The sequence below is a fragment of the Capricornis sumatraensis genome, chromosome 17 (assembly GCF_032405125.1).
Source record: "Capricornis sumatraensis isolate serow.1 chromosome 17, serow.2, whole genome shotgun sequence".
In the NCBI taxonomy this organism is placed as follows: Eukaryota; Metazoa; Chordata; class Mammalia; order Artiodactyla; family Bovidae; genus Capricornis; species Capricornis sumatraensis.
Window position 1 is genome coordinate 68,565,055 of NC_091085.1, and position 22,250 is coordinate 68,587,304.

General features: G+C 44.3%; 1 protein-coding gene across 1 annotated transcript in view; it reads right to left on the minus strand.

Moving 5' to 3' along the window:
- Positions 1-22,250, minus strand: part of PTPN11 (protein tyrosine phosphatase non-receptor type 11) — a 67,501-nt gene that overhangs the window by 4,125 nt on the left and 41,126 nt on the right. Inside the window, exons 7-15 of the mRNA XM_068990120.1 lie at positions 19,251-19,347; positions 17,001-17,080; positions 16,718-16,876; positions 11,280-11,411; positions 8,541-8,695; positions 7,549-7,616; positions 6,926-7,077; positions 2,883-2,995; positions 885-987 (exon numbers count right to left, since the gene is read on the minus strand). Of these exons, the coding sequence (XP_068846221.1) occupies positions 918-987; positions 2,883-2,995; positions 6,926-7,077; positions 7,549-7,616; positions 8,541-8,695; positions 11,280-11,411; positions 16,718-16,876; positions 17,001-17,080; positions 19,251-19,347 (1,026 nt within the window). The 3' untranslated portion in view covers positions 885-917. The remainder of the gene's footprint in view (positions 1-884; positions 988-2,882; positions 2,996-6,925; positions 7,078-7,548; positions 7,617-8,540; positions 8,696-11,279; positions 11,412-16,717; positions 16,877-17,000; positions 17,081-19,250; positions 19,348-22,250) is intronic.

Genomic DNA, 22,250 nt, shown 5'->3' on the forward strand with positions numbered 1-22,250 from the left:
GAAAAGTCTGGCAAGGCAGTAAACCATTTTAAAGCAGAGTTAAAGCTTTTAAATATACTACTCATTAGAAATGAGAACTTCAACATGAAATACTAAAAACTGTGAGCTTCTAAATTCTCTTGGGTTACATCCATACACGCACTTGGGTCACTCTCTAAAAAGATGATTGACAGGGAGGAGATGTACAAGGGAGATAATTCCTAGCATCAGAGCTGGAAGGTGTGGAGTCGAGCCAGTCAGAGAGGCCCAGGAGGTTCAGTGCCCTGTGTCACACAGGCAGGCAATCAGAGGCCCACTAAGGTGAAAACTCAGGCATCCTGACTCCAATCATCCAGGACCATGTCCCCATACTTCCTAAATCCCTAGAGATCCTCTCCCAGCACAGCCTGGGTTAATCTACTTTACTAAAAATTGCAGGAATGATGATATATGCTCTTCATCACCAGTTTTAACCATTTCTCAGTAAGTGTTAACCCTGCCCTTAACAGAATTAATTTTGCATTTGATTTCAATATTTAAATGAATCCAGCTTGGAAAAAGAAATACAGGCAAAAGAAAAAGAAGGCTGATTTCTAAAAAGAAGGAGGTTTGTTTTATTATAACAGTCACGGATTATATGCCAGCTCCAAAATGCCACAAATTCACCAGACCCTGATGCTGGGAAAGATTGAAGGCAGAAGGAGAAGGGGACGGTGAGAGGATGAGATGGTTGGATGGCATCACTGACTTGATGGACATGAGTTTGAGTAAGCTCCGGGAATTGGTGATGGACAGAGAAGCCTGGCATGCTGTAGTCCATGGGGTCACAAAGAGTTGGACACGACCTGAGCGACTGAACTGAATTGATATGAACAATGAACCCGAGACCACTTGCACTGAAATACCTGTTTCTGTGCTTGACGTCTTGGTGGGTCTTCTCATCTGAAGCTTTTCTGCTGCTGCATCAGGCCCACGTTTTCATAGACTCTAGCATTGTCTTCTCTCATTCTGAAAGGAAGAGAAAGAAGACACTAACAAAAACACAGACATACTGCTTAACCTTATGTGATGGTAATAACCCATCTACTTCATTCTCTGGGACTGAGTATGGCACAGATATAGCTGCTGTCCCCAGGAGCTGACATTCTAGGAGGGGATTTGAGACAGAAACACATATCAAAATCACTGTGAAGAGCCTTGAGTCCCTGTGTTCTCAAGGGTTTGGCACACGGAGAGTTGTTTCCCAGGAGGTTGGAGTAAGGGAGGCCTGTATAACAAGGTCCTGGGTTAGACCGTGAAGGAAGCTGGGGAGTGTGCACAGAGAAAAAAAACGGTATTCACTGCGAGGAGAGGGATCTGATGGCCAGAGCTCTATGAAGGCAAAATGCAGGAATGGTCAGGCAGTGACTCTAGATCCATTCAGTCCCTATCCAGTCACGTGAAAGTGAACGTGAAGCTGATTGGTGGTTTAGGGCCCCTGGTGACCAGAACAGTCCAGGAGGACGAGGAAATCAGCAGCAGCAGGCTGGCCGGAGAGGAACAAGCTGAAACAAGCAGCAGGGGCTGGGGTCTCCTGGGTCTGAACCCTATGAGGGGGATGATGGGAAAGGCAGAGAACCTGTCGCTCACAAGGAGGCCACTGGTAACAGGGGAGTCATCAGAGCTAATTCTGTTGAGCCAACACGTGGGGAAAGCTTCCTGGCAAGAAATTGGGGCCCTGACGTGCTGGTTCCACTGCAGATCACAATTCAAAGTATCAACTTTCCCCATCGGCCTACTGGGAAAGAAAAAAGCAGCCAGAAGGAAGAGGGAGCTTGGCAAAAAGCGTACTTTTGCTGCATCATTTCATCTCAATGCTAAATAGAAAGCAAATGTAAATACGAACCTCATATATGTTATCCAAAACGTTTACACAGAGTATTAAAGCCAGCAGGGGTTTAAAAATCCACATCAGAAGCAAACAGACATAAGACTCGCAGAGGAAAATAAAAAGTAAATGTTATACCAGAGAGTGACTTCAGGATATACAGAAAAATCATAACTTATAATTACTATTACATCATTGATTTAACAAATATTTTCCTATCACATGTTTTAGTTTTAAAAAGGAGTTGGCAAAGTTTTTCTGTACAGAACCAGACTGAAAATTATGTAGTCTCTGTGGGCCATATGCGGTCTCTGTCATGTATTATTCTTTGTGTGTGGTTTTTTTAAATAACCCTTTAAAAGCCATCCATGAGCTGTACAAAAACAAGCTGTGGCCCAGATTTGGCCTGGGTGCTACAGTTCGCTAACCCCTGGTGTAAATAACCATGGTGGATTTCTGCTGACTATGGAAAATTAGACCATGGCTGTGTGGACCACTGTGTGCTTAGTCGCTCAGTCAAGTCCAGCTCTTTGTGACCCGACGGACTATAGCCTGCCAGGCTCCTCTGTCCATGGGATTCTGGGCAAGAATACTGGAGTCAGCTCCCATTCCCTTCACCACAGGATCTTCTCGACCCAGGGATCAAACCTGGGTCTCCTGCACTGTAGCAGATTCTTTACCACCTGAGCCACCAGGGACCATTAGACCATTATTTTATGTAGCAAAGAATCCTGACTCATCAAAAGGGGTGTTACCTACCTCTGCAACAATCCCCCACCCCACTGAAATAAAAATAAAATTCTTCTTGGAGAAACAGCACTTGATATATTTATAATCCCCTAGGTTCCTACCCAGTGTAGCAAGCTGCCTTCAGTTTAGGTGAATTACAATTTAGCTTAGCTAGCCACACTCACAAACTAGGCAGGCAACAATAATGTGCACCAAGGAAAAGCATGTGCTGCAAACATGTGTCATTTTTTAAGCTTTTCTAAAGGACTATGTTCAGGTAAAAAGAATTTCCTTCATTTCTACTTACTCTGCACAGGATGGTGTTGGGGTACAAGGTGGCAGGGGACTCTGATCTCCACTTGCCTGGTCCATCAGGGAATACTTAATATTTGTGTATTCGTGTCCTTTCCTCTTGCTTTTCTGAAAAGCAAAGGTTGCATATATGAAGTCCTATGACTTTTTTGAAGGAATGAAGAAGTTAAAAAGGCATTTCACAGGAAAGGAAAAAGGAGAGAGAAAGACAGAGCTGGACATATAGATAAGTTGAACCCTGAATACTGGTATGCTGGCCAAATGCCAGGGAATTCACCTCCTCCATGTAAATTCATCCTATGGGTGAAAGGGACTTTTGAACCATACAACTCAAAAGCAGAGAGAATCATGCATTAACAACTTACCGTATTAAATGAAATGTACCTGCTTCTGGGCTAAGAGAGAATTCACACTTTCTTTGCCACATTAGCATCTAATCATTTCATAGTTCACTTGCAACACATTTAATGATTTTCAAGTAAACGGGTGGGAAAAGAGTTCCAGAAATAAATGCACTCCAAGTAGAAATGGCCCACGGGTACAAAAGATGTCAGCATCTTATCAGGATCATACATTTTATCACATCGTCCCCATCCCACCCTTACACCAGAAAAAACCCTAGCACATTTAATACTTTATTTTCAGCCTAATGATAAACTCTGGAGGGAAAAAGGCAAAGAAAATCAGTAGAATGCAATCTCATCTCAGATACAGAATGAACTGCATTCGGTAGGACTCCTGGTTAGATGATTTATCACTCTTTCCTCCTAAATTCACCAATTCCAAAAATCTAATCCATAAAGTTCTCATCATTATACAATGCTGCTTTCATTTCAGGATTATTCAAGACACAGCAAATATTACAAAGGGTATCCATATCAAATATTGACATACAGCAGTGACTTTCGTTCACTGCTGGTGGGAGGGTAAACTATGCCATCACTTTGATGCACAATTCATCAGAACGGATAGTGCTAACACTAGTTAGTATCGGGTAATGATGAAAAGGCACGTATGTACTACAACTTTAAACATTTTCTTCTTCAGAGGCTCATGCACACAAGCCTAGAAGAGCTGATAAGGATGTCCAGTGACGTGCTATTTCCAACAACATTCACCAAGAGAACAAATGAATGTGATGTATTCATATCACAAAATAAGAGGAAATGTACGTATGTATACGTGCACACCAAAACAGATTTCATACACAATGTTAGGTACAAAAATACAAACTGCAAAATAATGAAACAGTACAATAGTATGATACCACCTTACTGAACATTCTATGGAGAAGGCAATGGCAACCCACTCCAGTACTCTTGCCTGGAAGATCCCATGGATGGAGGAGCCTGGTAGGCTGCAGTCCATGGGGTCGTGAAGTCGGACACGACTGAGTGACTTCACTTTCACTTTTCACTTTCATGCATTGGAGAAGGAAATGGCAACCCACTCCAGTGTTCTTGCCTGGAGAATCCCAGGGACGGGGAAGCCTGGTAGGCTGCCGTCTATGGGGTCGCACAGAGTCGGACACGACTGAAGCGACTTACCAGCAGCAGAACATTCTAAGGGAATTCCATTACGCTGTTTCTGCATATTTTTTAAAAGTGTCTTTTTAATACTGTAAATGGAAGTTAACAAAAGAAATCAACTTCCAAGTAAATAGCAGAGTGTGAGATCGGTTTATAAAGACTGGAAATTTTTCTCAGTCTTGCTCATTTGCATTTCCCCTAGATTCCCACCTCTGTTTTGCATTTCCTCCTTCCAACGCTGCCTTGGTGTGTCTTCTTCCCTTACCCTGCTCTCCACCTCTGACTGTCATTTTCTTTTTTTCCATTTATTCCTCTGTAGCACAGTCTTTTACTCCCAAAGGTCCTTAATGCTTCATATTAATAATTTTGGAAATACCTGGATTTCAGCATAATTAATTATGCTGAATGAGTTTTGTTCGTTTGCTTAATCTAAAAATCAGATGGGTGTAATATTTTTAAGTCTGCCACTGAAACCTACTAAATTAAAGTACTTCTTACTCTAGTCCCAAATCAAGTAGCAAGTTCCTACATTGAATCAAACAGTATATTGAAAGAAACAACATACCACAAAATCTACTTTATTTCTTTTTATTAGTGGATTTTAATTTCTTTTTTGCCCCACTCTGGCATGTGGGATCTTAGTTCCCTGACCAGGGAATCAAGGCTGTAACCCTTGTGTTGGGAGCATGGAGTCTTAACAACTGGGATCACCAGGGAAGTCCCCACAAAATCTAATTTTAAAAAACAAATACAATCTAAGCCTACATATTTTTCTTTTAAATCCAAAGGTTCATATACCAAATAGCTAATGTGCTGACACATAATGGCACCGACAAGTATTGGCTGAGTGGACGAATACACACACTCATTCGGTACTCTTGGGATGGGATTACTGGGGACATTCAATTTCTATAGTCTACATTCTGTAATATTTAAGTGATTCTACCTCCCCTACCTCTCATCCCCAACAAAAGGGCAGCAATAAAGGTATTTTGGTTTTAACTAGTTCCTAAATCCAAATTACAACTTCAGATTTAGGGTCAGAGGGACCATATACAGTAAGTAATAGGAAGACGTGAAGTGCCAGATAAGCTGGGAGGGAAAGTCCCTAAATTCTCCAAAACCAGAAGAAAAACCAAAGCTTCTGAATGAAATAGAGCGCTTTTCTGAACAAGATGACCTTATGGTCTTCAAAATATTCCCAAGTAATTTCCCATCTGTACCAGTGGTACTACATTCTACTTCTTAGAAGTCCTTCTTTTGAGGCAACTTCATGCTTTAAGTAAGTACTCCTGGCCCAAATCAGGAGTGTGATTTGGGAAGGTGAATATGAAATAGCCTACAGTAACCATCTAAAGGCTTCCTGGTGGCTCAGACAGTAAAGAATCTGCTTGCAATGCATAAGACCTGGGTTCGATCCTTAGGTCGGGAAGATCCCCTGGAGAAGAGATGGCTACCCGCTCCAGTATTCTTCCCTGAGAATTCCATGGGCAGAGGAGCCTGGTGAGCTACAGTCCATGGTGTTGCAAAGAGTCAGACATGACTGAGAGATTAACACTTCTAAGTTCTATTCTAAGTTCATAGCACTTACATTAAGACAACAACCTAAAGCGGTAAAGTTAAAAACCAGAGCAGAGCTTGTTAATCATTTGACCATGCCTTTCTATATCCACACTGTTTCTGAAGACGTTTTTGTACAAGGAAACAACCTAGTGAGTATTTGTGCATGGACTGAGAACCTGCTGAACTAACTAACTCGGGCTAACCACGCTTTGATAACATGGCCGCTGCGCTGCTAGGCTAGAAGCCTTTCAGTAAGGTTGTAGGTCCCCTTTTTGAGAAGCTGAATTTTCCAGAAGGTGATAAACAGGGTAAAGAAGGCAAATACCACTGTTTAGACATCACATCTATCCAGTGAGCAGCACGGTGATGGGGCTGGGGTTGGGGGTGGGCAGTGAGCTAAGGACAGCTCCCAAAAGAGCAGTCTCCTCAGTCCTCATGAACTCAGCTTTGTGTGTTATAAAGAGCTTCCAATGGAAAGGCTCCAGTGCCACATTGTTCATTATGTATGGCTTATTAAAAATGGAAATGTTTCTGTTTCCATCTTGACCACACTGGTGGTTCCAACCCTCATGTGCTATGAAGAGTAAGGCATTCATTTAAGAGATGGAATCAGGATGAATAAGGCCTGGATCAAAACTGGAACAGGCTGGAAACTTTGAGGCTTGGAGTTCTAAGCCTACCAGGTGAACCCGGGGAAATCCCAAACCCATCTGTCAGGCTTGTTGCCCCTCCCTGAGCTACTCCATAGTGAAAAATCAGAGTTGTGCGGTAGGGAATAATTCGTTTCCAGAGAGGTCCTTCCTGGTTGGGAACTTGTTTCTCCTTTTCAGATAAAGACAGTTATCTAGCAAAGCCTGTATTCTCTCTCAGAAGGAGAGCATATCCAAGCCAAGCTGCCCAGAAAAAAACACCAAAAATCTATATATCAGCCGTGTAGGCTTGGTACCTGCTCTTCTTCAATCCTGCGCTGTAGTGTTTCAATATAATGCTGGACAGCCATATAGATGAATCGGTACTGTGCTTCTGTCTGGACCATCCCTGACCTCTGTGACCGCACCATCTGAATGGTTTTGGGAACGTCAATGTCACAGTCGACACCTACAAAGCAAAGCACCACGGAGCATCAGGAGAAACTGCAGAGACAAGGTGAAGCGGTTTAAAGCACAACTTTGAGCAGAGATAAAGCAAATTTACACGTTCGTGTTTTAACTGAACCTGTTCCAAGGGCTACGGCATTGGCCTTCTGACCAACAACAACGATCCTAGAAGATTATAGGGTTAAGGGTCAGCGGTGAGGAGCCCCGCAGGTTACAACACCGCCCTGTACCATCAGCAAAGAGCGAGCAGATGGACAGAGACCACCACTCTCCTAGGCTGTGTTTTATGCCAAAAGCTCAAACAGCATCACTTCTGTTCTTGGGCAAACATGTTGAAAGTTGAAGTCTCTGGCCTAGATTTTTGTGAAAATACTTTAACATTCAATTCTCTTCTGCAGGCTATTTTCACTAGCCCTTTCCTTGCATAAACTAAAAACAGGAATCATAGCTTCTTGCCCTCCAAATGACCTACCTTTCTCTCTGATGATGTCAATAAGAATATCAATCACAATGAACGTCCCTGTCCGGCCAATTCCAGCACTGTGGGCAGAAGGACGAAGAGCGAGGACAATGGAGTCATTCATGAGGGTTTTATACTCAAAACCAAGCTATTAATATTAACAGAAACAATGTCTGCTCTTGGGAGTATTTATAAGATTGTCTATTTATATTTGCAAACATATTAGCAAAGAGCCCAGGGCTTTGGACTCAGTCCATCCTGCACTTGGAGCCCAGCTTCTTCAGCACAGTGTGCCTCAGGCAAATCCCTTAACCTCTCTGACCCTCTGTTTCATCATCTGTGAAATGGGCTATTGTGAGTATCAAATATCAGTAATGGGTGAAAAACAATTGATGCAGATGCTGGTATGGAGCAAGGGCTCAATAAAAGGGAGCTTTTATAGAACTGAATAAATAATGTTTCACACGCATCTACTTGCCCAACATATGAAAGATTTAGGAAACCCAACTTTCCCCAGTATAATCATGAAGCCTAAACTTGCTAACTGGCACCTACAAACTCTGGTGCGGAGGCCATGGGCCTGGCTTCTAGAAGCCTGAACGGGGAGCGGTCCAAATATTCTGAAACAAACAGGTATGTTGTCAGGGGGAAAAAAATACACCATATTTCCATGGAAAACAAGAACAGGATCACAATCAAAGAGATGAATCCTAAAATAACTGCATGAACAGAGAAAACCAATCAAACATTACCAGACTAAGGGTGCCTTAAGAATAAGGACTGTGTTCACCACCCCCTGCCCCACCACCCCAGTACCTGGTGGTCCCACAGGATCTAGAAGAAATATACTTTGGGGTCAAAGTATCCCTTAATGCCACAAACAGGCATTAAATTTTTCCCACAGTTAAAGAGCTGTGGCTTGGGCTGGGCAAGTACAAACAAGCACCCTGGGCATCGAGAGATGATGGGACAGGTGACATCCTAGAGGTGGAGGGGCCAGTCACCTGCAGTGAACCACCACGGGCCCCGCATCCACAATGCTCTCCTGCTTGTGGTGAACCTCCTCCAGAAAGTCCAGCACGCCCCCCGGGTCACTGGGCACGCCATGGTCTGGCCAGGTCCGAAAGTGGTATTGCCAGACCGTTCTCTCCGTATTCCCCTGGAGTAAAGCCAAGAAAAACCAGAAAAGAATTAAATAAATCAAGGGGTTGAGACATCGTCTGGGTCCTATCTTTCCCAGATCCTCCGTGAGCCAGGTGGACCAGGCCAGCACCGCCTCCCGACGCTCCGTTCACAGGTCCCCCCGACAAGTTCCCCAGATCTCTCCTCCTCCTGGGTCTGGCTGAGCAATCCTGGAGGCTGGAACCCGTTGCCTCTGTCCAAAGAAACAAGATGTCTCTTACAGCAGTTTGATCTTGAGGAAACGACAGCCAGCAGTCGTGCCTGCCCCGTCAGCCAGCGGCAGATGAGGTCCCTGTTCCCCCTCCTCCGAGCACAGCTGCACGTGGGAGACAGCGGAGCCCTCTGGGACTCGGGGGCTCTCTTCCCACCACCTGAGAAAGGGGAATTCCCTCCAGACATCTGCTCATCTGTCTTTTAAGGTCAACAAGGGTACCGAGACTACAAAAAACTAAAAAGGCGTCGTGTTCTGGGTTCACCCAATTAGGTCACTATTTGTCACTGTGTCTTCTTCCTACATTATCTGGAGACTACATAAGCTAAGTAACATTTTTAAAGGGGATTTTGAAAAAAGGAAAGAGAGAGAATAACCAGACCAGTATCCACCACCTGTGACCTTCAGAACATCCAAGGAATCTGAACCACAGTCAAGATCTTTTCGGGAATTCTGTGCATTTAGTTTGCTGAGTCATGAAAAAGGATTTTTTCTGGAGGTTACCAGTGAGCTAAAACTCAGGGGGTTCCCAGGGTCACAGAAAGGACAGGGAATGAGAGAGACCCAGCTGCCCTGAGCATCCTTGTTCCTCCTCCTATATAAATGGCCACTGAGGTCTTGGTCCCACTCCTCCTTCCCAGGCGATTAGGAGGCTTAAATGAGATCATCTGATAGCACTTTAAAAAAAATGGAGCATGCTATACAAAAAGCAGATAACCCATGACCAGTAATCCTGGAGAAATGATCGGCCTTGTGTCAGCACCTGCACCCACAAGTGCAAAACACAAACACAAACACCAACATTCCCTGTACCTGGTACTCCCAAATCTCTGCTAAGAAGATGGATGGTTTATCAAAAAAAAAAAAAAAAAACCTGAAGAAAAATCCACCTGCTACTGAGAAACACCTGATAACGAGAAGACGGGTAGTTTACCACTACAGCTGAAGAAAAATCTATCTGAAATCTTTGTCTGATGTCCTCTGAATCTCTAATTTCTGCTTGACAGAGACATTCTTCCAGCTTGCCCACACAGTCTCGCAATCGACTGAACCTCCACCCTCTCCCTGCCAGCAACAGAACGGCACATCAGAAGTTCCGACATCTCACCCTGGACCACAGCCGCTGAGGCTCCCGGCTCACCCAGGTCCCCAGACCACCTCATGAAACTCACCAGAGGACAGTCCCTCCTCCGCCCTCCGCCTGCCTCCTCCCGCCCCGGCTGCCCAGCTATGTCTTCGTGCACTCTCTCCATCACGGATCTGCACTCCCCCAACCCTCTCTCCACCCGCTGCTGAGGAACCCCAGCACCTTAGGTAGGTGTGACAGCGGGTGTCTGCTCGATGGCATAGGGACTTGTACCATGGCTTCTCATGGCTACATGACTGCAATTCCTTGAGGACAAAGGCTGTTTTGTTCACCTCTGTGTCCCAAGAGGCCCCTGAATAAGTAAGCCTGTCTCACCATGAAATCATGATGAATCCAAATCACGCTGGATGCAAAGTTAGTCACCCCAGATGTACACATATTGGTGACTCCCTTTGCTGTCCACCTGAAACTATCACAACATTGCTGATCGTCTATACTTCAATATAACATAAAAAGTTAAAAAAAAAAAAAATAGTCATCCCAGGGACAAACCTGAACTACATACAATTAGAAGCTGACACATGGAACATGAGCACTAAAATAGGCCTCAGGGCCTTTGCACTTGCTGCTCCTTTTGCTTGGAACTCTCCTCTTCCGAGCCTCAGATGCTGCTCCACCTTCAGGTCTCAGCTTGCCTGGCACCCCCCGAAAGAGGTCCTCCCTGCTTACTCCATTTCATTCTCTAACACACTACACTGTGGCGTTCACAGCCCCAGCACAACTGGAAAGCTTGGTTGGTTATTTACTCCTTAGCCTCCCACCTCCCTAGGCTCTGTGGGGAAAGGGACCATGCAGATCTGGTTTGCCATGTACCAGTCCAGTACCTTGCGGCTTCCCAAGTGGCTCAGACAGTAAAGAATCTACCTGCAACGCAGGAGACCTGGGTTCGATCCCTGGGTCAGGAAGATGTCCTGGAGAAGGGAATGGCAACCCACCCCAGTATTCTTGCTTGGTGAATTCCAAGGGCAGAGGAGCCTGGTGGGCTACAGTCACAAAGAGTCAGACACGACTGAGTGACTAACACAATGACAACAAAACAAGTACCTCGGTGGTACCTGGCACACAGAGGGTGCCCACAACTGGATGTTATTCAGTGAGTGAACAAATGCCTGAAGGTATGCAGACAGGAGTGACCGCACGACCCTGGATTAGCACACCCCCTGTGCAGTTACCAGACTGTCTAAAGTACGACAGTATACTTACTTGTCCAACCTTCGAGAGTTTAAGTTCTCTTAAGGTATAGTCGTGAGCGGCACTTTCCTTGACGTTCCTAACGCGCATGACTCCATATTCTTTTAGTGCATACTCGTCAGGCCAGTATTTGACACATTTACTCTGGAAGGGGTCCAAGAAGAGAGTTAATCTCTGTGAACTCTGACATGAAAGACTCAACCAGCAGAAGAGCAACATTCAAGTGTTGACTACTAACATGGAAAAGGGCCTGCCTGGTGTCTGTTGGATTTTCAAAGAAAAGGAAAGAAGAGTTCAAACTAAAGAAGCAGATGCAGGGAGAACCAGGGAGAAGTGGGAAGAGAAAGCCAGTGTAGCAGAGTGGTTCATCTGAGTCACAGGTCTGAGGAGAGTCGGTGCTTGTTTATTTGTCTCTAAAGAACCAAGGAGGGATTTCCCTGAAGATCCAGTGGCTAAGACTCTGTGCTCCCAATGCAGGGGACCCGGGTTCAATCCCTGGTCAGGGAACTGGATCCCACGTGCCACAACTGACCGTTTGCATGCCTCAACCAAAGATCCTGCATACCACAACCAAGACCCAGCAGAGCCAAATAAATAAATATATTTTTAAGAAAGGACTTGAACTTATCTTTTTAAAAAAGAACTAAAGGGCAGAGAGCAGGGGACTACGGGGTGTGCAGGGTGCTGACTAGTAACTGCTGAGCGCTGAATTCCAGAGATCTGCCAGTCACTCTGCAGGGAAGACAGGCAGGGGCTCTGGAGGTGGATGGGCTACCCAATGAGCCAGACTGTCTGGTTCATTTCCGCGCCCGTGTAGGAGGCCTCCGTGCCTTATCTAACCCAAGTGTGAACAACTCCAGCACAGAAAGGCAGCTGATGGAGTTTTGAACCAGCTGCTTTTTCTATATCCAGATCCACTTGATACCTGCTGCACACGTCACCCTTGCTTAACCGGGCGCCTGGGAACGCCAAGCCTGCAATAGCTGCTGGCTTCGGGTTGGAAAATATGGCACTAGGGGAATCAGTCTTGCTGCCAAAGAGAAAGATACTTTGTTCAATGAGACATGAGTCTGCAGAGATCTAGTGATACGTCCTGGGCAGAGAATGTTTTTGTGTCTTGCTTTTTTCCCCAGGAGCAGTCACCCACACCACTCACTTTCCACAGCCCCCAAGACACAACTACCAGCAAGAGAAATCTACCTGGTACATTAGGAAGATACAGCAATTCACTGTTAAAAAACAAGAAATCAGAAAACAGCTGCAGACACCACCCCCCCAGTCAATGATTAATCGAAAGGAAACAAAATATGGTAGGAGAAAAGATCAACAGAAGAATTAATGGATAGCACTACTGTTTTTCTTGACATGCTTTATGTGGCCTTTTATTTATTATTCTGAATTTGGCTTTCCCTCCAGTATTTTGTAGATCCAAATACCTCTTTGACAGATTTGATACAATTTTTATTATCCCCAAATGAACACTTTGACTATTAAATGTATGCAATGCTCTCACTGGTCAATCAATTCTGAGGGCTGCTGGTCACCCAAGAGAACACAAATCACAACTCCTAACACTGTAGCCGACTCTACGCGTCTGCGAATGACTGCGCCCTCCTCCCAGTTTCCCAAACTCTGATGTAAACCTTGGCAAAAAAATTCTAACGTGAGCACCGATACTTTAGCTTTTAAATTAAAAGCCCAGGAATCCAGAGTCTGGTTTTTCTTCTATGCACTGGCGGCAGGGGGCGGATACCAAGGCAAACACAAGTTATTGGAAAGACCTGTGCGGAGACCGAGAGCACATCACGCCCTCCGCTCCAGCTGCACAGTGAAGAGGGAGAATGGGAACACAGGCGCAGGCCAGGAGAAGGAGGTAAGGAGCGGGGCAGGGTGACTGGTCCCAACGTCTGTCTGTTCTAGGAGCTTCTGGCAGCTCTTCTGACAGGGGCCAATCCTGATCCCTCTGAAGTAACCCGAGAACCCTCTCTTCCCAGCCCCCAAGTCGGCCTCCTCCAACCGCACCAGAGAATGAGAACAGGCGGCCTCCTATAACTGCAACCAGGCAACCGGCAGGGTTCAGTTTTCCTTTCTACACTCAGAGCAGACGATCCTCCCCTGAAGCAGAAATTATAAAAATGTTTTAACTTGTCCATTAATTCAAGAACATCTAATGCTACTGTGGGCAGCTGCCATCTAATGCTACTGCGGGCAGCTGCTGGAGGAAGCCTTTGTTTCACCATGACCAGACCTGGCCCCAAAGGTATTCAGACATGTTAACAACTAGCAGTACAACAACGAAAACCTTATAAGGGAACTCCTTGGTGGTCTAGTGGCTAGACTCCACGCTTTCACTGAGAGAGCCAGGTTTTGGTCCCTGCCCAGGAAACTAGGGATATGACACTAGACCATGCAGTGCAGAAAACTACACCAGGTTTCCTCCACTCCCCTTTTTCCAGAGGGTCAGTTAGAACAAGCTTAGCATGCCTATTCAGTTCTTAACATGATCATGACATGACAGAACATAACATAACATGATAGAAGCAAGGTCCGATGCTGTGAAGAGCAATACTGCATAGGAACCTGGAATGTCAGGTCCATGAATCAAGGCTAATTGGAAGTGGTCAAACAAAAGATGGCAAGAGTGAACGTCGACATTCGAGGAATCAACGAACTAAAATGGACTGGAATGGGTGAATTTAACTCAGATGACCATTATATCTACTACTGCGGGCAGGAATCCCTTAGAAGAAATGGAGTAGCCATCACGGTCAACAAGAGTCTGAAATGCAGTACTTGGATGCAATCTCAGAAATGACAGAATGATCTCTGTTCATTTCCAAGACAAACCATTCAATATCACAGTAATCCAAGTTTATGCCCCAACCAGTATGCTGAAGAAACTGAAGTTGAACGGTTCTATGAAGACCTACAAGACCTTCTAGAACTAACACTCAAAAAAGATGTCCTTTTCATTATAGGGGACTGGAATGCAAAAGTAGGAAGTCAAGAAACACCTGGAGTAACAGGCAAATTTGGCCTTGGAATATGGAATGAAGCAGGGCAAAGACTAATAGAGTTTTGCCAAGAAAATGCACTGGTCATAACAAACACCCTCTTCCAACAACACAAGAGAAGACTCTACACATGGACATCACCGGATGGTCAACACTGAAATTGGATTGATTATATTCTTTGCAGCCAAAGATGGAGAAGCTCTATACAGTCAACAAAAACAAGACTGGGAGCTGACTGTGCCTCAGATCATGAACTCCTTACTGGCAAATTCAGACTTAAATTGAAGAAAGTAGGGAAAACCGCTAGACCATTCAGGTATGACCTAAATCAAATCCCCTATGATTATACAGTGGAAGTGAGAAATAGATTTAAGGGCCTAGATCTCATAGATAGAGTGCCTGATGAACTATGGACAGAGGTTCATGACATTGTACAGGAGACAAGGATCAAGACCATCCCCATGGAAAAGAAATGCAAAAAAAACAAAATGGCTGTCTGGGGAGGCCTTACAAATAGCTGTGAAAAGAAGAGAAGTGAAAAGCAAAGGAGAAAAGGAAAGATATACCCATTTGAATGCAGAGTTCCAAAGAACAGCAAGAAGAGATAAGAAAGCCTTCCTCAGTGATCAATGCAAAGAAATAGAGGAAAACAACAGAATGGGAAGGACCAGAGATCTCTTCAAGAAAATCAGAGATACCAAGGGAACATTTCATGCAAAGATGGGCTCGATAAAGGACAGAAATGGTATGGACCTAACAGAAGCAGAAGATATTAAGAAGAGGTGGCAAGAATACATGGAAGAACTGTACAAAAAAGATCTTCACAACCCAGATAATCACGATGGTGTGATCACTCACCTAGAGCCAGACATCCTGGAATGTGAAGTCAAGTGGGCCTTAGAAAGCATCACTACGAACAAAGCTAGTGGAGGTGATGGAATTTCAGTGGCGCTACTTCAAATCCTGAAAGATGATGCTATGAAAGTGCTGCACTCAATATGCCAGCAAATTTGGAAAACTCAGCAGTGGCCACAGGACTGGAAAAGGTCAGTTTTCATTCCAATCCCAAAGAAAGCCAATGCCAAAGAATGCTCAAACTACTGCACAATTGCACTCATCTGACATGCTAGTAAAGTAATGTTCAAAATTCTCCAAGCCAGGCTTCAGCAATATGTAAACTGTGAGCTTCCAGATGTTCAAGCTGGTTTTAGAAAACGCAGAGGAACCAGAGATCAAATTGCCAACATCTGCTGGATCATCAAAAAACCAAGAGAGTTCCAGAAAAACATCTATTTCTGCTTGACTGACTATGCCAAAGCCTTTGACTGTGTGTTTATCACAATAAACTATGGAAAATTCTGAAAGAGATGGGAATACTAGACCACCTAACCTGCCTCTTGAGAAACCTATATGCAGGTCAGGAAGCAACAGTTAGAACTGGACATGGAACAACAGACTGGTTCCAAACAGGAAAAGGAGTACGTCAAGGCCGTATATTGTCACCCTGCTTATTTAACTTCTATGCAGAGTACATCATAAGAAACGCTGGGCTGGAAGAAGCACAAGCTGGAATCAAGATTGCTGGGAGAAATACCAATAAACTCAGATGTGCAGATGACACCACCCTTATGGCAGAAAGTGAAGAGGAACTAAAAAGCTTCTTGATGAAAGTGAAAGTGTAGAGTGAAAAAGTTGGCTTAAAGCTCAACATTCAGAAAACGAAGATCATGGCATCTGGCCCCATCATTTCATGGGAAATAGATGGGGAAAGTGTCAGACTTCATTTTTTGGGCTCCAAAATCACTGCAGATGGTGACTGCAGCCATGAAATTAAAAGATGCTTACTCCTTGGAAGAAAAGTTATGACCAACCTAGATAGTATACTCAAAAGCAGAGACATTACTTTGCCGACTAAGGTCCGTCTAGTCAAGGCTATGGTTTTTCCAGTGGTCATGTATGGATGTAAGAGTTGGACTGTGAAGAAAGCTGAGCGCCGAAGAATTGATGCGTTTGAACTGTGGTGTTGGAGAAGACTCTTGAGAGTCCCTTGGACTGCAAGGAGATCCAACCAGTCCATTCTGAAGGAGAACAGCCCTGGGATTTCTTTGGAGGGAATGATGCTGAAGCTGAAGCTCCAGTACTTTGGCCACCTCACGCGAAGAGTTGACTCACTGGAAAAGACTCTGATGCTGGGGGGGACTGGGGGCAGGAGGAGAAGGGGACGACAGAGGATGAGATGGCTGGTTGGCATCACTGACTCGATGGACATGAGTCTGAGTGAACTCCGGGAGTTGGTGATGGACAGGGAGGCCTGGCGTGCTGCGATTCATGGGGTCGCAAAGAGTTGGGACACGACTGAGCGACTGAACTGAACTGAACTGAATGTGATCAACCTGACACGTCCAATACTTCAAGAGACTATAGTACGCAGTATACCTTTCCTCTCTCCACTTCTTTTGTTGTCATGACAATCACTCGGGAGTTCTCTTGGAACACCATCCTCCAGAAGTCATTCACCGTGTTCTGCAGGCAGCCTTGTGTGGCAATGTAACTCTTTTTGGGCTTTGAGTTGTTGCATTTGGTTTCAAATTCAGGCTAGAGATTGAGGAAGAAAACAACTTCAAATGTTCGAAAATTGCTTTCAGGCCATGTGGAAGGATTTAAAATACAAACACTGGCTAGCAATATACAATCAGAAAACACCATGAAAGCAGTTTACCATGATAATGTTTGCGTTGATGTAATCCGAAACGGGCTCATTGGGATCACCATCGTGGAGGACGACCCTGGTGTGATCGACTGGAAGAAGAAGAGACCACGGTCACAGTGGTACTCAGACCCCTTCAGGACAAGTCAAGTCAAATCAGCTCATCCTCAGGGAGTCCCGGTTTTATTCATTTCATGATAAATGGCATTAAGAACTAAATCCAACGTGAACATCATAATCTGAATATGATGCCCCCAAATGCTTTCCTTAAGGAGTATAAGGTAGCAATGTTAATTCCCTGGTTTTAATAGTGTATTGTTGACATTATCATCTGGAGAAGCTGGAGAAAACAACGGTACACGGGAACCCTCTATGTATTTTTGCAACTTCTTGTGAGTCTAAAATTATTTCAAAACAAAAGGTTTTTTGCTTTCTTGTTTTTTTTTTTTTAAAGGAAAAGTATAGGTAAATGACGTATGTCTGAGATTTGCTTCACAACAATTCAGGGAAAGAAGAGATGTGTACCAGAATACAGATAAATTGGGACCTCCCTGGTGGTCCAGTGGCTAAGACTCCATGCTCCCAATGCAAGGGGGGCCAGGTTCAATCCCTGGTCAGGGAGCTAGATCCCACGTGCCACATCTAAGAGGTTGTATGCAGCAACTAAAGATCCCATGTGCTGCAACTAAGACCCGTCACGCCAAAATAAATAAAAATAAATATTTTTAAAAAAGAATAGAAATGAATCAAGATTGGAGACGAGCTGACAATTGGTAGAGCTGGGTGCTAGGCATGTGTGGGTTGTGTATACTGTCTACTTTCAAATATACTTTAAACTTTCTGTAATAAAAAGGATTTTTAAAAAGTGAAGTAGAATTAAATACAGTCTCCAGACAACAAGATTCTGACAATAGTATCTACTGACCAAATTCTGTATAAAAGTACATTACTGATATAAAAATCTGAGTGTGCTTCCAAGCAACACATTTTACACTGGGAATTAGTAATAAAGTCCTAAGTCTTAACACTGTTCTTTTGTTTCAGATTGCCCATCTTTAAAGAAAATGATGCTAATCAGAAGAAACATCTGCTTGGGATTTTTATGGAAGGAAAGGACAGTAATATTCTTTTTAGTACTGCATACCACTGTTCCCGTCATCTTTCCCTATATGCCCACATCTTACTAATGAGCACCATTCAGACCTCCTGAGCAGAAATGAAAACTTAAGATGTAGAGAGGATAATGCTTCCCCAAGGTCATTAGGACCATGCTGTGGCTCAGAATGATTCCCTGCAAATTCCTCTTTATCTCTCCTCGATATTAGAAGAGCTTCCACTGTCTCCCATCCTCACTTACACACATCTATATGGATGTGATATTCATATACACCATGTATGTGCCTATATGAACACAGAAAGAGGAAGACTATGCTCCACACACACACACACACGGGATGGGTTTACAATATATAACAAAGTAGCTCTGACCCGATGAGACATTAGAGCAAGGCTCTCCAATCTGATCATGTTCCCCAATAAACTCTAATAATAAAGTTTTTGGACATTGAAATGTATACATATTGGATGGGTCAAAAAGTTCATTCGGGTTCTTCTGTATGCTCACAATGTGGGAAACCCAAACAAACTTTCTGGCCAATCCAATCCAAGTATAGATACAAACAAAGCTTATTAAATACATTATACACACTCTGCTATCAAGCTGCTATCAGATTTAATTTTTTTTCTTTCTCTTCCTTTTTTTTTTTTTTTGGATAAAGAATATAAATCAAGAGAAGTTCTAAATGTTTCTTCCTGGCCCACTCTGGAGACCCTGCATTACAGCCTGGAGCTAAGAGTAGTGACTCTGGGGGTTCCAGTACCGGTTTTCCCACGCAGACCCAAGAGCCAGGGACTGCAGAGCAAGGGCACAATCCTGGGACCCCTGAGGCTGACGGTGAGACCCTGGGAGAGAGCAAGCCTTGACATGATCTCTCCTGGGCAGTCTAAATTAACAGAAGGAAACAACCACACTCTAAGCCTCCTAGTGGCAATTTCACTCTGTAAGAAGCAGCATCACAGGGACGTGATGAACGAGGCCATCCGTCTCCACCACAGCTGACTACTTTGGAAACTACTCACAATTAAAAGAAGCTAAGGCCTTGGATCTGCTGAAAAAGCACATGCCCCACCTCCCCAGAGAAGTGACAGAGACACTGGGGATCAAAACCTCCAAGAGTGACTATTACGGAGACTGGTACTTACAGGGCAGGATGTTCTTATATCTATTTTTGTTTTTATTTTCTTGCCTCTGACCCTCTTTCCGGCTATAGAGAAGTTTACACTCCTGTTGTTGTAGTGTCTGGAGAGAAACAAAAGTAAACATTATTATGAATCAAAAGCTTCCCCAAAAAAGCCTGACTGAGCAGTTCTGCTTTAAGGGATTTATCCCAGGAAATGTTTAAGAGTCGTGGGCGACAGCTATAAGAATGCTCACCTTAATGCTACATCAAGAGGGGCAGAGACACTGAAAGAGCTGCCGAAATAAACACTTTCATTCATTCAAACAAAGGATGTTCTACAGACATTTAAGAGACAGCCTAGGAGAATATCTAATGCCTTGGAAAGATGATCAGAGTGTTACCTAAAAAGAAGGTCAAATTTTCCAAACAGTGTGTTACATAAACCCTTATGTCTGTGTGCACGTATGTATGTAAGAAATGGCAGAAGTCTGTACACCAAAAAAGGATGGGGCTTTTTTATTTTCAGCAGTAAGATTATGTTTTGTTTTGCTCATTTTTTGCCTAAATTTTCTACACTAAATATTTATGAGAAGAGAAACTTTGGGAATTTCCTATCAGGTTAGGACTCCTTGCTCTCATTGCTGAGGGCCTGGGTTCACTCCCTGGTCAGGGAGCTAAGATCCGATCCCCCAAGTCGCCCAGTGTGCCCCTACCCTGAAAAGAGAGACCTTTAAAAGTAAGTTATTAAGAATGAAAGCCAGTGACCGTTGGTATACAGTACCCAAATAGGAGATGTGATCCATGTTCTTGAGGACTTTGTAATCTGCCTACTTTAACCATTGATGAATTCAAAGTAAGCTGAAACTCAGTTCTCTAATCTGGATTCTGGCGGACAGTAAAAGTGGTTTACTGTGGGCATGCAATCTTTGTTAGCAAAGCTTTACAGTCCTCCTGTGCCCCAAACCTACATCAGTGCCCTGGGCAGCCAAGCCTGCGTCTGCACAGACGCCCGCTCCCCTGCACTCTGAGGGGAGGGGGAGCCCCTCTGTCTCCCCAGATAGAGATGGAGGAGGAGAACGCTCAGGCTCCTGAAGCGAGTGGTCAGGAAGGACACTTCTGCAGGGAAAGGACGTGGCGAACGGAACCAAGGAAAGAAGAGCCTAAACAAAGCAGGCAGCCACAGCAGGGCTGGCCCCAGGGAAGAAGGGACGACGTAAGGAAGTGGAGAGGAAGACCAGCTGTAGAAACAGACAGGAAGGTGGACCAGCCAGGCTGAATGAAGCATTTTCAAGGATGTAGGCTTCATTTTCAGAATCACCAAAAGTGCCTCTTCAAGGAACCAATGGTTTCAGACAAGCCTCGTTTGAATAGGAAATCACAAATGGGCAAATCAAGAAAGTGAAAGGCAGACTAAAAAGAAAAAAAAAAAAGTGTTACATACTAAAAATATATTTATATATGCCAAAATGATGATCCCTTAAGAGATTTCTATACAAGGGAAGGCAGAGCCAGTATTTCATAACACAGTGGCCCTATTATATTTCTATTTCATTTATCTGCATTTCACAGACAGGTATGAAAGTCAGGAGTTTAAATTGCTATTTGACTCTAGGTTTCAAAATGCAATAATTCAGCCTTGACACACAGCTCAAAACCAAAATGTTTAGCCAGCTGAAACCTGGACAGAAATAAAATACAACATACACAGAACTCTGACAATCAAATGGTCACTCAAAATTCCTCAGTGAATTCACATACAGTAATTAGAGCCATCTGCATTCTCGGAGCTGGCATATCCTCTGATACTGCTGTTAGGAAGAAAGTTTGATCTTGATTTTTAGACAGTAAGGTGAGGTTCAAACCCTATGAACTGAATCAATCACTTAAACATCAACCAAGTGAAGAGAAACAACATCAACAAAAGCTACACGCCAGGAAATAACTAGGGGCTTGATTCAAAACAAACTTGACAGCAAAGCATTCAAGTGCTCACTTATGGAACACACTTCGAGTGACGCTTCACTTGTGGAGGGCACACTGCCAGAGCGAGCTCTAGAAAAGGCAAATCTCATCCATCTCTCCCTGTTTAATCACGTTCAATTTCTCCCCCTGCCTTCGAGACAAGCGCATGCTTCTTCGAACAACTCAGCAGACCTTCTCTTCTCTGAGTGGATGGAGGCCTGCCTCTAACCTCAGCTTCTGACTGTCCGGTCACTATCCTGACTGTCCTTCAGTGTCCTCCAGCATAAAGCAGGGTGAACCCTAATTACCTACCCCACAGAGTTGGTATAAGAGTTAAGGCGCACTGTCTACACCGCAGCCACACCAAGTGTCTTGAACCCACCGTATTTCTTCAGGCCTTCATGTTCTTGTTCATGGCCTCTGCCTAGAATTCCTTTTCTCTGCCTTGAATACCTCTGAATGTTACTTTTCGGTCATTCATTAGGACCCACCCCAAGTGCCGCCGCCTCTGGGAAGCTCTCCTGACCCACTCACCACGACCTCCCTGTGTCCCATGATACCCACACACGATCTGCAGCACCGCCCTCCGTAAGCGCTCCTGTCACACTGAATACAGCTACACCTTTACAACCTGTCTTTTCTATTAGAGAGCATGGACCACCCCTGTTTCCTGTAAACAGCTCAGCATCCAGCACAAAGCAGGCCCTCCAAATGTATCTGCTGGATGGACAAATAAATACAGGAAGGGGCTGGGGGGTGGAAGGGAGACAGACAAACCACAGACCATCACTGGCGATGGCCAGGAACTGCAGGCCCCACACTCAGCATTCCATGCTGACACTGTTGACCTGGCCTTCAACGTAAAGGAAAGCCACTGGAGGCAAAATATGAGATCAGCATTTCCCAATCTTTAGTCACCTGGAAAGCATATTTAAGGGAATTCCCTGACAGTCCAGTAGTTAGGACTCCAAGCTTTCACTGCCAAGGGTGCTGATTCAATCCCTGGTCAAAGAACTAAGATCCCACAAGCTGCACAGCACAGCCAAAAACAAAAAGATAA